General features: G+C 34.5%; 1 protein-coding gene across 2 annotated transcripts; it reads right to left on the minus strand.

Moving 5' to 3' along the window:
* Positions 1-102: 102 nt before the first annotated feature.
* Positions 103-5,708, minus strand: LOC141618906 (ankyrin repeat protein SKIP35-like). 2 transcript variants are annotated; one of them, XM_074435967.1, is made up of 4 exons: positions 5,591-5,708; positions 4,231-4,966; positions 2,844-3,276; positions 103-1,329 (listed from the first exon to the last, which is right to left on the minus strand). In XM_074435967.1, the coding sequence occupies exons 2-4, from the start codon at positions 4,836-4,838 to the stop codon at positions 523-525; spliced, it is 1,848 nt and encodes a 615-aa protein (XP_074292068.1). In that variant the 5' UTR covers positions 4,839-4,966; positions 5,591-5,708; the 3' UTR covers positions 103-522. The 2 variants fall into 2 exon arrangements, with proteins under 2 accessions (XP_074292068.1, XP_074292069.1); XM_074435968.1 differs by having other exon boundaries at positions 4,231-4,962; positions 5,591-5,694.
* Between the last annotated feature and the right edge of the window lie 10,991 nt (positions 5,709-16,699).

The following is a 16,699-nucleotide window of genomic DNA, read 5'->3' on the forward strand; positions in this document are numbered from 1 at the left end:
AAGAATAATACATAGTACGAGTAGTAATTTTATTTATAAAAAATTATAAACTTTCCAAAAACACAATATATCCAACCAAAACATCTGGCAGTTGCAACAAAGTAATCAACATTTTGCAAGTTGCAACTTTCATTAAATAAAGTAAGGTCATAATTCCAGGCAGAAGCCATTAAAGCATGTTGAGCAATAGACAAAGAGGGGCACAGCATAATAAGATTGGCAAGTATAATAATACAAGTATAAATGGATTCTCATACTCCCTAAACTTGAGACCAAGCAATCTCATCTACATGTGCTTCTTCTTCTTCCCTCTCTATCATACATTATGCATCTCACTATCCATGCATATGATATGACCTCGGAAAGGCGATGATCGGATTCTCGAGAGCAAGTATGTCTGTCTTCCGGCCTCAAAACCACGGTTACAATGTGATTATTATTTCTTTATGGTATGGGTTTCAAGGGAAAGAAAGTTTTACCGATCATGAACCCGTAAATTGCCCCGGGTGAGTGGTGCTTATTTTAAGAAGTCGAATGCATGTCTGGCAAAAAGGGCCGAACGTGGTGCTCTAGAACGGCCAAAAGCTCTTGGGTTTGGGTTGGCTCGCCTAGGACCCCGCCTCCAAGCCTTCTTACGGCTTCAACGAGCTGGCCTCTCAGATTCTGGGATAGTAAGGTGCCGCCTGCCTTGATGCATTCTCTGTACAATGGTAAGTAAGCTATTGCCACCCTCAATGGAACTGGGAGATCCCGTAAAGAAAGAGGACTCTCTCCTCGATTTACAACCCTAACCATGTTAACGAAATCTTCTTGGCCTTGTAATAACCCTTTGGCGAGAGCAGCCTCCGACCAATGTTGTTCGAGATATAGACGGAGTATAGGGGCAACCGAATCATCGTCCGACCGCGCAATGCCATCGGCAACAGAATACGTGAGGGCAGGATCCCCTAAGAAATTTGACTGGAGAAGGAACGCAACCCCCTCGAGGGATCCCCCACTTCGCTCACCAGCAGCTTTAAGGATTTCTATGCTCAGAGCCGATAGGACATGTTGGGGAACTTGTGTTAGAAGGTAGGCGGCAACCTCCACTTGGCTGCTTGATGTAGCGGCCGTAAGAGCAAGGCAGAGCTCCATGTCTTGGCATCCTCTTCCTACAAACCAGTGGACGACAGGCAAGCATCCTCTCTCAGCCGCCCTCATTAAAGGTCCCAAGAAAGCCATGGCATTACCTTCTTCAACTAAACATTCCATCGTCCCAATCTTGCAATAGTGTGCAGCAAATCCTAAGGCCAGATCAACGTCGACATCCAAGCTATTTCTCTGGGCAATCTAGAGTCATATACACACATACCAACATTAGCATTTATACCTGAATATCTGATACCATATAAGTTAGCAGGGTTCCTCAAGATATAATCCAGAGCTCTAATGACAAGAAAACCATATTCCCAACTCCCAAGATGATTTCACCCCTTGTGACAAACAAATAGATAGATGAATGAACAATGAAGTTCATAAGTTTCCAGACGCTTGATGTTCAAAGTTCAAACATTCTTATTTTAATTTCCCTCTAAATGAGAAGCATAATACTGGTAACATACAATACCAGAAATAATTCACCAGTCATGTCTTCAAGTTAGTGTCTATCTCCTTTCAGTGATAATGTATTACGGAGTACTAGTGTACTACACAACAAATTGTAAGGCACCAAGCCCAAAACATAACATAAACGACAGCGTAATTCAGGACTGAAGCAAAAAAATACAACCTAGGATCCTGGCCAAAAGTTCCTACGAGTATGAAGCACTTGCAACACTAGAAAATAGTAACAAACATATATTATATACTTGCTCCGTTGTTATTATATGACATCATCAGTTTTGTGGCAGTCCATTTACCTTCAATACTTAATTTTAAAAAAAGAAACTGTGAACACGGAAAAGATTACACCATAATACATCAATATTCATATAATTTTTACTTGTATTTTGAGAAATGCTGAAGGTCAATCTGACTTTCCATTTCAAATGGAGCCACGGAGTTTCTATAATTTGGTTCCGCGATAATGATGAAATAAAGCAAAATGGGTCTCTAAACTGCACACCCTTCTTTAATAGTGAAGTGGCAGTCTATGATGACATTCTCGATTTAGCTTTCATCACAGGCAACCGGAAACAACTTCTTTGTTTAAGGGATGAGGCTATGTACACTCATTATCCTCATCCCACCTACTGTGGAACCCTTGACACACTAGGGTAATTTGTTCAAACTACAAAGAGGATAACCATCTACCCCGCTTCAAATAGGATCAAAAATATGCAGCTCATAATCTCCCCAACATTTGTGATAGAGAAGTGGAATTTCCATACAAAGAGAAAAACAGGACATTAGAAGCACAGTAAAGAGTTAGGAAATTGACTAAGGATCCCCAACGTAATTCGGCAATGAATATCATGTCTAGTCTACAGAAAGTCTAAAAGAAAGTTATAGCTGTTTTCCAGACTAGACAGCGATAAAATTATTGTACTATTATCGAGAATTGCCAAAAAAAAATTAAAAGAAAGAAAGTTCGAACAAAGGTTTTTTAATCTCTTGTTTGGACGGAGGGAAAGGGAACTGAAGAGGAAACGAGGGGGTCATTTGCCTTGTTTGGTTAGGAAGTTGGATTGGAGGAAAATGGAAAGGAGATCCATTTTCCCCCAAGCCAAAGAAAAAAACCTTCAAACATTAGTTTGATAGTTTGGTTTAGAAGTTTCTCGTATTTTCACCTTCTAGCCCACATGATTAACTAATTATGAAGCATAAGATGATCAACAATTCAAAGAAAAAGCAAGATGCAGTACCTGCAACAGGATGCGCACTAATTCTGTGCTACCAAAACGTGAGGCTTCAAGGAAGCACTGGTTCACGTTGTCAGCACCACCCTCAACTAGAATACCCAGAAGTCCTTGAATAGCAGAAGCAGAAGTTCCACAGGACCATCCCGGATCAAATGAACTACTGAAAAGAGTTAGTGGGAAGCAAGCGGCATCAAAGGCTTCTGTGAAGTCCTTTCCAGTAAGATTATTTCCAGCAAGGTCAAGAAATACTTTAAAGGCAGACAACTGAAGTTGAATCTCAGCAGCCGAGTCATGATGAACTTTGTCCCTGTTCTCGTCACACCGAGAATGAAAACCAATGCATTTCAAAGCCCACTCTGTGAACTTCTGCACCTTAGCACCAGCTTCTGCCTTCAAGACATCATCACCATTGCATTCCTGAAGTCTCTCACGCAACCTTACCAAATGTATATATAAAGTAACATGTTAGTTGCATACTTGCATCTTTGTGTGCAGGAGACGTAAATGGGCAGAGCCGGGGAGGTGATCTAGCCCTTGGTTCAGAACTAGCACAGGCAATAAATATTCGGCTACACATACAATCGCAGCAACAACAACATTACCTCAGTGACTCAAAGGCTCCAGCTATTTGGTGAGGTAAGGTGGAGTCAGATATACGCACCCTCGTTCAGGTATATTGTCGATGAATGTCCCACAATGAAAATTGTGTTGAGGGTTGTATTTTATGATTTGCTTGTAAGCTACTTCAAAATTAGAAAAGTGCAAGTAGTTTGTGGACCTTTTCACTTTATGCCATCAAAATCAAGAACAAGAGAAAAGTAAGGCTTTGGCTCCAATATTAAAATTGGTAACACTAAGAATTTGACCCTTAAAAAAATTGGGGGACAGAAATTCCAAGCGCCACATGTTAGGTAATACATGCATCTTTGTGTGCCAAACAACATAAAATGGGCAGCGTCGAGGAGGTGATCTAACCCTTAGTTCAGAACTAGCACAGGCAGTTGATATTGGGCTACACGTACAATCAGATCAACAACAACATTTACCCCAATGACTTGAATGCTCCCGCCATTGGTGAGGTGAAGTGGGTTAGATCTACGCACCCTCAATCAAGTAGGTTGTTTCTGAATGACACGTACTGAAAATTGTGATAAAGGATTGTTAATTATGATTGCTCTTTTGTTTCAAAATTAGAAACTTCAATTAGTTTGTGAGCCTTTGCACTTTATTCCATCAAATCAAGAGCAAAAGAATAGCAGGCTTTGCCAGTTTGCCTCCGTAATAAAAATCAATGACGCTATGAATTTGACATCAAAAAGTTTTATTACGACAGAAATTCCAAGCATGACCAAAACCAAATGCATTTAAACAGCTTCAATGACTAGTTTACCTCTGTTCCATTAAAGTAACAGTATCTGCTAGGTTCATTGTTCGGCTCTGGCATGCGGACACACAAGATGCAAGAAATGAAGTACGAAGAGCTGCTCTTGTGAAGTCATAAGCTCCATTAGCAATTATCTTCTTAATAACATCACTAATACCAAGGAATTCCTCGTGTGTGCAAAGAAACCAGATGGAATCCAAAGAAAAGCAAAGGAAATCATTGAGAGTCTGAGGATCTGCCAATCGTATCAAGCTTTCCGCTAGATCCCACTCATGAGAACCCAAAGCACTGTCAAACAGTTTTCCTAGTTCAATCCTATCTTGTCTACTGATCTTTCTCTCATTTTCCATATTTCCTTTCTTCCCCGCCTGAGAACTAACCACTTTCAACTTCTGCTTTTTCGCACCAAACGGACAACCGTTGGACATCACTGAGCCCTCATTATATAGTGGTCCTTCCCTCGCAAATACTACATCACTTCCTTCACCTGCCTCCGGGAACTTACATTCATTTCCACTTCGATCAATTTCCATCTCAGAAGCCCTTTCCTCTATATCACAAAGTTCAAGTTCAACCTTACAACCAAACATTTCCCTTTCCATATCATTTTCCATTTTATTCACCCCAATATGTCAATCGACCAACCGTCTTTCATAAGAATTCCAACATAGCCATACCGGATCTAGATCAAAACAACGAAGCAAGACAGCAAATTCCCAGAATCTCTTTTCTAGCAATCTATCTGCCAAATGAAAACAGATCACAAAATTTTCAACTTTTCCTTACTCTACACTTCAACCCCAATACTCCAATACACACAAAATTACAATCAACCAAATCATAAGCAAAACCCGATAAAATCCCAATTCAACACACTTAGCAAGTACAATTAACAACAAAATGATCAAAAAGTCATCAAAGTTCTTCACTTTTTTACTACAAAGGATAGAATCTTTTTTAACATCACCCCACAAAATGCAAAACCCATCAATTAAACAAGCTCAATTAACCAAAAATAAACACAAAATCAGTAAAAAAATACCATTTTGACTTAACAGTGGACCATCACAGTAAACCCTAAAGTAGAGTGACACCAATCAAATTTCTGCCATTTTAATTGAAATTAATCATAGATCGAGCAACGACCAAAAATGTCCAGAAAATTACTTTAATCAGAACAAAAAAACAAACAATTTAATAGAAGATTACACAAATAGAGATAGTAATCAACTATGCCAAACAATTAAAATTGGTAATAATTAATCCAGAAAAAAAACCCTAAATTATATAAATTAAAAGAATAAAATGCTTAAATTGAAAGCAATAATGATTAATTAATAAAGAGAAAAGGGTAAATTGTAGAAACCTGGAAATTTGCTTGGTAAGGAAGAAGAGAGAGAAAGAGGTTGGCTATGAAATCCCCAAAGAGACACACACACACTAAATAAAGTAAAAGGAAATTAGTAAAATGGACGTTCCTCCCCATTTATTCCCTATTAAACAATTTAATAAATATAATTTTTTTTTAAATGGCTTTTTTTGTTTTTTTACTAATCAATATTTGTGTTAAAAGTAATTTCATACGAGATGGTTTTAAAATTCGCCCTTGTTATAATCACAAAGTCATGTTTAACAAGTTCAAGTAACGCTGAGCAAAATCGTATATTCGACTGTTTTAATAACCGTATAGTATATACAGTTTCTAAAACCACAAATTTGTCAATGCGGAATCGACCAGGTTTAAGTGCTACTCGATTTTCGTATACACGGTTTAAACGTCGTATGATAAATTCGTGTGAATAAAATCGCCTATCATTTCGTAACTATATATTAAAAATCGTATCGTGTATTTTTCTCAGCCCTACGGGCAAGTATGGTAGATTAAGACAAAATAAGAATGCATGTGAAATTAGGGATTAACAAAATATTTGTCCATATATGTAAGTGAAAGCACATTTGATATATTTTCATCTTTAAAGATACTATCATTTTTAAAGAGACTTATTGTGTTATAATAATTTATTATTTTACTTAAAGAAAATATGGCTTTTGAAAAAAATTATTGTAAGACGTCTTTTACATATGTGTTACGAAAAATTTCTTTTTTTTAACAACTCATACTCAGTATATTTGTATGATTCATTTAATACAATATTATGCTAAGTTTATTGAAGACTATCGAGACTTATTATTGTTTTATTGTACTCCCTCTATTCTAGTCAATAGTTATATATGTTTGAATTTCTCCTCACATAATAATACAATAGATAATTATTGATTAAAACGGAGAGAGTATAAAGGACGATGTAATATTATCGGATACATTATTGACGAAGTTATGGAGTAGAAGCAACTGTATTCTTGCAAAACAATCAATTATGAGTACATTTAATAAAACAAAGTCAACAAAGAAAAAATAGCCATCATTCCAATTTATTTATTTTTTATTTGTGTATTAGTATTTAGTAACACCAATATTTTTTGCATCGTTTCAATTTTATCCTTAAAATTCGAAACCACATAATCATGGTTTTCTAATTTACCATGACACCATCTTTTATACGTATGGAGTGTGGAAACCACATAAACATGCACTTTTTTCAATAGTGGAATTATATGTAAGAATATTTGATATACTTTTTTGGATAAAAATAAAGTGAATAAAATGTTTTTAAAAAAAAGGTAAATTTGTAGTGAGTAAAGCATGATGATTCATGAAAATGAGAGTCACCTAAAAAACTTAAGCTTCTCCCAACACAAGGGGCTACCCACTTGGGAGCATTTTGTTTGGTCATCCTTTCGTGGGCTCCTCCTATCAACCACAATCATTGTTTATTTTATTATTGTCCCCTTTTATTTGTCACTTGAATGATATAAGAGCATCATTTATTTGAGTTTTTCATTTCCTAAAAAAAATGGAGTGTCCAATACTCCAATCACAAAATCTCATTGAAGACGGGCGATATCCGTCACAAGCTTGTGACGGATATCGTGTTCTCTCACAAAATGCCCATTAAGAGGTGAATGGGAAGCACGTGGGGGGTGCTCCACCTTGTCCCCTCTCCCTTTTTGTGAGAGGTCACAAGCTTGTGACGGGATTAATCCGTCACAAGCAAGACTAGCTATACTCCAATTCTCTCTCACAAAATTATTTTATATTGTTTTTCTCATTTCATGTGTTTTTTCCTTTTTTTTCGTGCTAAAAGATGAACCGTTGGATCGCGGTGAAATAGAATCTATACTGTTTAGAGGAAATGGACCCTCTATTTTTTTTAGAAAATGGAGAGAATCCTAATTGCATTTATTTACATGAAAATTTTTGTAATGAATTATCACAAATTTTCATTTGAAAATTATCACAAATTCTCCTTTGTGAGTCAAATAAAATCCAATTTATGGACTATACAACCAATTGTATATATTGTACAGGGTAGAAATTGAGCTTTGTGATAAAATATTCGAGCTTTATGTTAAAGAATATAAGATTTATTAGTAAGTATTAAACTCATTCATCTACACATTAAAAACATGAACTTTAATTAGCTCAGAAAGAATACATATAAGTTCGGATTCTTATACTTATGGTACAACTGGATATATAATCCTATTTGTGAATAAAACTCACTTAAATAGATAAAGACAAGTCATCTATGACTTCCTAATTACATTAAATTTTGTTTTATCTACCATATAAGTGATAATTAATCCATAATAAACTTGTAATGGATATTGATGAATTATAAAAGGGAATCCTCGTCCAAGACAGTTCGTGTAAACGTGTTTTACACAAGTTTGAAAAATGTTTTACATTTATGGCCGTGAAAAAGAAGAAACAAAAAATGGGGATACGACTAGCGTAATACTTTCTCAGCTCACTTGAATTAAATACATTTATTTCTTGTAAAAAAATTTAAAAGTGACATGAGTACAAACAAGTAAACAACGATAAAAAGTAGATAATGTAAGAGCAATAGTAATAGAAGAACTTTATATTAGGTTTTTGTTATGCCATATCATATTTGATTAGTTCCAATGTTTAAAAACTTTTGTCCATAATAAATGACATTTGTATAATGTTCTTAAATAAAAAATATAAAATAAGTGATTGGTCTTTCACTCTTTCACATTTTTCAAAGTATGTTTATTGGTTTTCAAATTCTCATGTATGAACAAACAAGTTCTTATTTTAAAACTCAATTCTTAGAATTAAGAACAACTTTTTACTTGTAATAGAATAATTTTTTATTTTGCGGTGATTACCCTAATACTAAGAACCACTATTGTTAATGCTCTAAGGGGGTTGAAAATTGGTTATACAAACTTTTTATAAATGAGAATATTAAGCTATATTAGTATTTTGAAATAGTAAAAGTTGTCAAAAATAAATGTATGAGATCTAAATTAATATTCAAAGTGAAAACATATGGAATTCAAGTGAACAGCGAGAGTAGATAGTAGTACATAATAGTAACATTTTAAAATAAATATGACATATTGATAGGTTGGGCGCGAAAGGTTAAGAACTCAGGCGGATTTGAGTCGGGCCAAGGTTAATGTCTCGTTACGAGAGTTATATGTTGACCTAACCTAGGTGTGCATTTGATTGGGACATGGCTTGGTTCGGTCTGAACGAGTCGGGAAGGAATAAACCCTAACATGCGGCTCAGTTTAAGTCAGGACGAATTGATAAGAGTATTGACCACCTCTATATACTGGTTTCCTCTGAAGACGTAACAGAGCCTAGCAAATCTAAGTTGTATTGTAAAATCGAGTCCCAGCCAAGCTCGAGCTCTTGAACCAAAGCTCAAGCTCAGGTCATATGATATTTTACGAGGCTGAGCCTGAGCTCAAGCGTTATCTGAGTATATTTTTCTAATCTAATTTTTTAATTAACTAATCATAATCATAATAATGATATAATCTAAAGTAAATATTATTGATAAAAATTACTCCCTCCATACCACACCAATGGTAACATTGACTTTTTCACACTTGTCGAGACACGTTTTGCAACGTGAATATCTTTAGCATTTATGACGCTAAATCAAACAAGATCTCACATGACTATATTTTGTCTTATAGATTAAGAATAATATCGAAAATTCTCTACGACCATAGATAGTGCCAAGATTCTCAATGTTACCAATGGTGTGATATGGAGGGAGTAAGTTATAATAATTAAAAAACGAGCTTTTGATTCGAGTCTTACCGTGCTAAGAGTCCTAAGACCCAGCTTGGCTTGAAATCAAGGTCGGACTTAATTTAACGGATCTCGAATAGAGCTTCAATCGAGCCAATTTCGAAGACTCTTCGAATGGGCTCAGCTCATCCATAACCTTAGTTACCTTTATGAAGAGGACGGCAAACAATTCGATAGAGAGGTCATACTATAGGGTGAGCTGTTAGACTCTTAGATCAATTTTTCAGCTGATGGGTCGATAATGAAAGCCCATAATTTGATTAGAAGTTTAAGGCCCCTGTCTTGTGTGAGAAAGTGCGTTGAATAAGGGAAGTTTCGAATGGCAGTCATCTACTCAGCTCATTCATTGGTTTGTCTAGAATCTATGGAATAATTTAGGGTTAAATTTTAACTGAGGGCTTGCCTGGAATCTATGGAATTATTAAGGGGGTAAGTTTTATTGGGCGATAATTACTGGGGAAATTAATTAGTGGGGTAATGAGTTCCTTGATGATATGTTTGGCATAAGAGTAATGATTCTCGAGTAGATCTTTTCTTTCCTTAATCATTACCCAGGGGGGAGGGTGGGTAATGTATTACCCCTTCACAAGGGTAATAATTCCAGGAGGTGAATAATTACCCGCATACCAAACACGAGAAATACACCTCACATATTACTCCCCTATTCATTCCCCTCCTATTACCCTCAATCCAAGCAAGCCATGAATTACCCGTATTACCCTTCCACGAGGGTAATAAATTTAGGAGGTGAATAATTACTCTCATGCCAAACATGGAAAATGCATCTTACCTATCACTCCCCTATTCATTTCCTTCTTTTTATCCTCAATCCAAGCAAGTCCTCAAAAGTCAAATAACCAACTTCGTTTCCATTAGAAAATCCGCAAGTCTTGCTTAAGACGGGTATTATATGTCTTAAGCTTAAAATGGCTCAAATACAATCATATGATGGTAATAAAAACTAAACTTTTGGTATTTCTTAAACAACAAGTAGAGTAATGTGATATGTATTAACGGATAATGCTCGTCTTAAGTGAGAATTTGCGTTGGAAAATCGACTTGTACTTTGGCCAACAAGATTAGTTGGTATACAAGGCAATTAGAGCCAATGGTTTTCAGTTTTTCACAACTAGGGGTTTGGATTTAAATTGTAAATAGTAAATTAGCGTTATACAGTTTAGTTTTTCTATAGCTTTAAAAAAAACAAGTATTCCTGCTAAATACACATTTTCTACTAAAAAAATCTCACTGTAAACGGGTCTTTTTAAAAAGACCTCTTATAACTGATTAAAAAATGCAATGCTCATTCATCACCAAAAGTATAAGCCCTCTTCGTCCGTCATTACTCATTTGTTTACCTATTTCAATTTGGGGTGTCTAAGTTAAGGGGGCGTTTGGTACGGGAAAGGGTAAGAGAATGAAATCAAGAAAGGGTAAGAGAGGGAAATGAATGGGATCACCCATATTATACTTGGGTGTTTGGTTGACAATTAGAGGAAAAGGGAATTAAAAGCCAACATCCACCACCTCCACCACCATTACCTACCACCTACCACCATTATCTACACCGACACCACCACAAGTAGCGGCGCCGACGATCTTCTTCACGGTACCCCACGGCCAACCTAATCACCGCGCCTCACGCCCTCAACAAAGACCACAATCCCGACCCCAAACACCTTATTCATTCTAAAAAAATCCACCACAACCCTTTAAAAACCCCTCCCCCACCCCTTAAAACACCAGATCTGGTGTGGCCGGCGTCGGGCGGTTGCAGTCGTGTGGCCGAGGAAGGTGTTGGTGGTGATTGGTGGGGTGGGAGAGTTACTGAAGGTGTTGGTGTGGTGTTTAGTGGTTGAGGATATGAGGTAGCGTGGATAGGCGTCCTTTGGTGATGGTTGTGTCGGCGTCCCGGTGGTGGTGGTTGTGTTGGTGTGGTGGGTGTAGGGTGTAGGTGGCAGTGGTTGATAGTGTGAGAGGGTGTGGTGGGTGTTGGTTGGAGTGGTGGAAATAGAGAGTAGGAGGAAGAAGGGATTATGGGGTTATGGGCTTACCCAAGGGGGGGAGGGATAAAGATGAGAATGGTTTTGGGGGGGGGGGGTATGGGTTACCTTTCTTTGTGTCAAACAAACAACAACAAAAGGAATCAACCATTTTTATTCTCTTTCTCTTTCCTTATTTCCCCCCAACCAAACGCCCCCTAATTGTTTATTATTTTATTTTTTCAAGAATGTCTTTGATAGGTAATTTGATACTCCACACTCAATTTTGTCTAATTGGTCCCCCATATTTCCTTGTTTTTTTTTAATATCAAAACCAAAGATAAACAAATCAACGGAAAAAAAGGGGTATTAGAATTCAGAAAAACATAAGGTACGTCGTAAAACACCTTAAAAAAAAGTACATTTTTTAGAAATTTTATCCACTTAATATTTTCATCTAAAGTAGTAGACATAAAATGACTATTAAATTGACTTAATCAATTGTAAGTGGGGATGTAGTACTACCCCATAAGTTATGTAATTTAACACATTAAGTTTCACTTGTAACAAATTAGCTTCATAAGTTTTAAAAAATGTGCAATTAAGTATAAATCAATTTTTTTTCTAAAATTAATTATTTTCTATTATAAAAACCATTTTAATCTATCTATTAAAAAGTAAATACAATACATATCTACATATTCAACTAAAACTGCGAAACAAATTTAATTTAAACAATAATTTGGTTATATAATTTTTCGTAACTTCACTTAAATTATCATATTGTGAATATTTTTTCACCAAAATAAATAAACAAATATTATAAAAAAAAAAATTGAACATGCTATCTAATGATTAGGAATTTTAGGATTTACATTTGATCAATAACTTTAACTTTCAACAATAGTAAAATATTTAATTTAGTAAATTTTATTCTTAAAAATAAGATATGTGGTTAATTACAAACCAAGAAAAACTTATGAGGTCGATTTATACATTCATAAGTTATTAAAGGATTTAATTGCACATAATATCAAGCTTATGACAATAATTTGCTATATTTCCAATTATAAGTGGTTAAATATCAAGAACAGATCTAAAAAAAATTTAATAAAATAGTAACAACTAGTTTTAACCTGTGCAAAATTGCACAGGTATGGTTTTAGGAACATCGATATAATGTTTAATATGAAAGAAATATTGATAATACACATGAATATTTTATACTCTATTTATTTTATAATATAATGATAGTAATTTTAAACCCGTGCAAAAATTGCTTGCCCCTATTTTTGGAAATAAATAATTAGTGATACGTTGAATTTTGATATATTTTTGTTAAACTGAATTGTTTATCTTTAATACTTTTATTTATTAGTAAATTGATAGTTGTATTTAGTATTTCATATTTAATAATGTTTATTGAAAAATGTGATTTTTATCAATTGTTGTAATATTATTTACTTTGATCAATTGTTTTAATTATATTTACTTTTGCCATTTATTGTAATTAAACTTTTGACTTTATATTATTTTGTATTGCATAATTTCGGAATCGTATGATTTACATACAATAGTTTGTTTCTAAAAACTGATGTAAGCACAAAATAAACAACATAAACCACAAAAAAATTAATTCAGATGTAAAGTAATGGATGGGACCCACAATTGCTATTTGAAAAATAAAAATAAAAGTTGAATTTGGTGACGTGGCTTCACAGAATTGTAAAAAATGTTTATGTATTTATATAGATAAGACTCTCGAATTTTATCCACTCGTAAATCCCCCTTATACTAAGGCCTTGTTCTTTTGGACTTAAAGTCACTTAATTTCAGTTTACTTCAGATCCTATAAGTTGATTCGATTCGATTCGATTCGATTCAAATCCTATAAGTTGATTCAATTCATTTTTAGATCCTATAAGTTGATTCGATCCAATAAGTTGATTCGATTCGTTCGATCCTATAAGTTCGGGATTCGATTTCGATCCGATAAGTTCAGTTCAGATCCTATAAGTTCAGTTCAGATCCTATAAGTTCAGTTCAGAAAAATTCAGATCCTATAAATTTAGTTCGGAAAAGCTATATAAGGAGTATTATTTTTAAAGACCGATACAAAAACATTTGACATTAATTATTCGATACATACATTATTATTTTAAAAAAAAATCACTTTTCTCATTAATAATTTCAGCGTCACAATAGATTTGTGCATGTTTGATAAAAAGCGGAATAAGGCCATGTATTAGGTACGAAACAATATAGTCAAAAACATTTGTCGAGACAATGGATCCGTTGTTGAGAGTGATAGTGAAGATGAAAGTGATGAGAATTATGATAATATGGAAATAAATAGTTAGAAAAAAGATATAATATGTGATTTATTTGTTATCGTAATGTAATCGTAGTATAATGTATGAAGAAACCAATGTATATAAAACGGAAAAATGTTATTATTTTATCTTGTATTTTAGACTATAATTTTTTTTTTATCAATGTTCTCTCTTGACAAGTAATAATAATAATAATAATAATAATAATAATAATAATAATAATAATAATAATAATAAGGGTTATGATAAATACAACCCTGTGAGTTGTATTTAAACAACTAAAAGAGAAAATAAATAGTCAATATATGCATTAATTTATGTGTAATTTACTCTCTAATTTCTAAATTAATGCCAAATATAGAAAGATAATAAATGCTTAAATACAACCCACACTACTACAGATACAGCCTATAACAACGGGTAAAAACCGTTGTAAAATAAAAAAGCGGACGTTGTTAAAGCGGCCGTTGTAGAAGGTATTTACAACGGTTTGCTTATTTAGTGAAACCGTTGTCTAAAGTATTCACCACGGTTAAAAGCCGTTGTTGTTGGGTGTTCTCCGTTGTGGAAAGTGTCTCAAAATTTTGGAGGGAATAATATAACAACGGTTGTCGTATGTATAACCGTTGTTGTAACTTTCCCTCCAAAATTATGAAGTCTTTTGACAACGGGTTTATGTTACATACCCGTTGTTGAAATTGTTAGTAACAACGGTTCTTTGTTTAATACCCGTTGTTGTAATTTTACCTCCAAAATTGTGAATACTTTTAACAACGGTTCTTCGATTAAAACCTGTTGTTGAATATTATGCGCGGGTATTTGTGAATGTCATTCACAACGGTGTTATTTTTATTAACCGTTGTTAAAGGTATTCACAACGGTTTTTTTTAGTAACCGTTTTTATTACAAACGCCTAATGTTTTGACAAAATAAATTGGTTTCATGCCATTCAAAAACCCGCATATGTCAGAAAGACCATATACCAAAGACCAAAGATAAATCACAAATTTGGGTTCATCGAACTCAATAGATTCAATTCAACCACAACAAGAAATGCATCATATATATATATATATACTTACAAGGAGTTGAATTTACATGAACTAATCATTCCCTAACTTCAACAAAAAATTTACTAATAAGTTGATCTAAACTCTGAGTATCATGCATTTCTAATATATTCTAAGACGTAGTTGCCCCACATGTCTCTTACCTCGTCTATATCTATATTTGAGTACTTTGCTCAACTGTTTCGACGGGTTGATTGCATACTGCGGAAAAAACAAAGAGAAGACATTATGGTATATATAGCAGCAAGCAAGACAACATAGCAACATCATGGCATATATAGCAGCAAGCAAGACAACATTAGCTCTAATTTAAAAAAGTAATAAACACATTATTAAATTACTAACCTTTGGAGGAATAATGATATATCTTCGCCTAATAATCTCCAACATGAACCGACAAGCGTAGTATCCACATTGTATGCTATCTGGTTGGCGAGGGGCCTATTATTACATAAAAACAAACAGACGAGAGAAGACTTACATCAGAATCTTGAACTTTAGGTATTGTATTAGTATTAAACACAGATTTTGCACTTAATGTTATTGTATTTGAGCACGTACCCTTGTTATCGTAATAAAATCGGGGCCAACATCGAATCTTTCGTGGGTTGATCCTTTCGTTTGCTCTTTTCTTCTCAAAGGCCCTTTTTTTTAAAATAAAATAGGAGGCGTAAACTCATTTTTTTAGGGGCAAAAATGAGCTTTTTTCTATAAATAAAAATTGAAACTTAATGTTATTATAAATAAATCAATATTATAAACTTACTTATTAATCAAGCGCTTAAAAGTCTCGCTTGGTTGGTGATGTAAAGAGTCCAACCGTAAAACTTTTTCTTTGTCGGCATGATGGTCGCTAGCACCCAATGAGTCCTACATCAAGAGACATCATCATTATTAACAAGTACATATATTAGTTATGAAAATGCAATTGTAGAGGGAAACGTAATATTAATTTGTTTATTACCCTTTTTCATTATAAGCGCCAAAAATCGGCTTCTTGGTTGTCGTCAATTCTTTGAGCAATATAATCTACCCGTTGTTCGAACGAGAAATCCGGAATAAATAAAGATAAAATATAGGGGCACAGGAATCCGTAATGATCAGATGGAATATTTTTCTCGGGGATCACTCTCAATTGCAATATCCTACATTATTACGGTATTAATTCCGGTATTTAAAACACTATCTACCTAGTAGTCAGAATATTAGACTATGAAATTATTTATTAAGAAACTTACTTCATCCAAACAAATATGTGTGCTATATCAACTGGTCTAGTCCGGCCCATACGGCTAGCAGATCCCATGATATAAGCGCTTGGCGCTCGGCCCCTAGAATATCCTCCTCGAGCGGAATAATTATCGTTGCTCGGAGGCTATGCGATGGCCACCTCCTCATACAGTCTCATCATCGTCCCCGTTCTTACTTTTTGCATGTAATCCTTCCCTTTATATTTTGTGGAGTTTATACTCCTAACTTTCACTACGGAAAGAATGAGTCTTTGATGTGGTGCTACTACCACCACCAGCCTACACATGTAGTATAGATAATTAAAATAATAAAAAATCCAAAGGTAACATATCCTAGTTGGAATAATAAAAATAAAAGCGTACTTAATTAAATACATACCTCATCAAGTTGTTGTGAAGTCGAGGTCGTTGGCATGTCTGTGGACTTAGGCTTATCCGCCAAAGCCGCCTTTTTTGTTCCCTACAAAAAAAAAATAACATATAAATTTAACATATAAAAACATTCAACAATTAAAAATGTAACACATATATATATATATATATATATATAAAGGTATTTCTTCTAACCCCAACTGCTTTCCGCTGCTCAGGCGGAGGCGGCGGAGATATCTTCGCCAAGTAGATGTGAGTATCAGGCCAT

The sequence above is a fragment of the Silene latifolia genome, chromosome X (genome assembly GCF_048544455.1).
Source record: "Silene latifolia isolate original U9 population chromosome X, ASM4854445v1, whole genome shotgun sequence".
Lineage (NCBI taxonomy): Eukaryota > Viridiplantae > Streptophyta > Magnoliopsida > Caryophyllales > Caryophyllaceae > Silene > Silene latifolia.

Coding starts and splice junctions, on each gene's coding strand:
- LOC141618906 (XM_074435967.1), bottom strand. CDS start 4,838: ATGGAAAATGATATGGAAAGGGAAATGTTTGGTTGTAAGGTTGAACTT. Junction 3,277..4,230: donor GTTACTTTAATGGAACAGAG/GTAAACTAGTCA, acceptor ACATTTGGTAAG/GTTGCGTGAGAGACTTCAGG. Junction 1,330..2,843: donor TAGTGCGCATCCTGTTGCAG/GTACTGCATCTT, acceptor ATATGACTCTAG/ATTGCCCAGAGAAATAGCTT.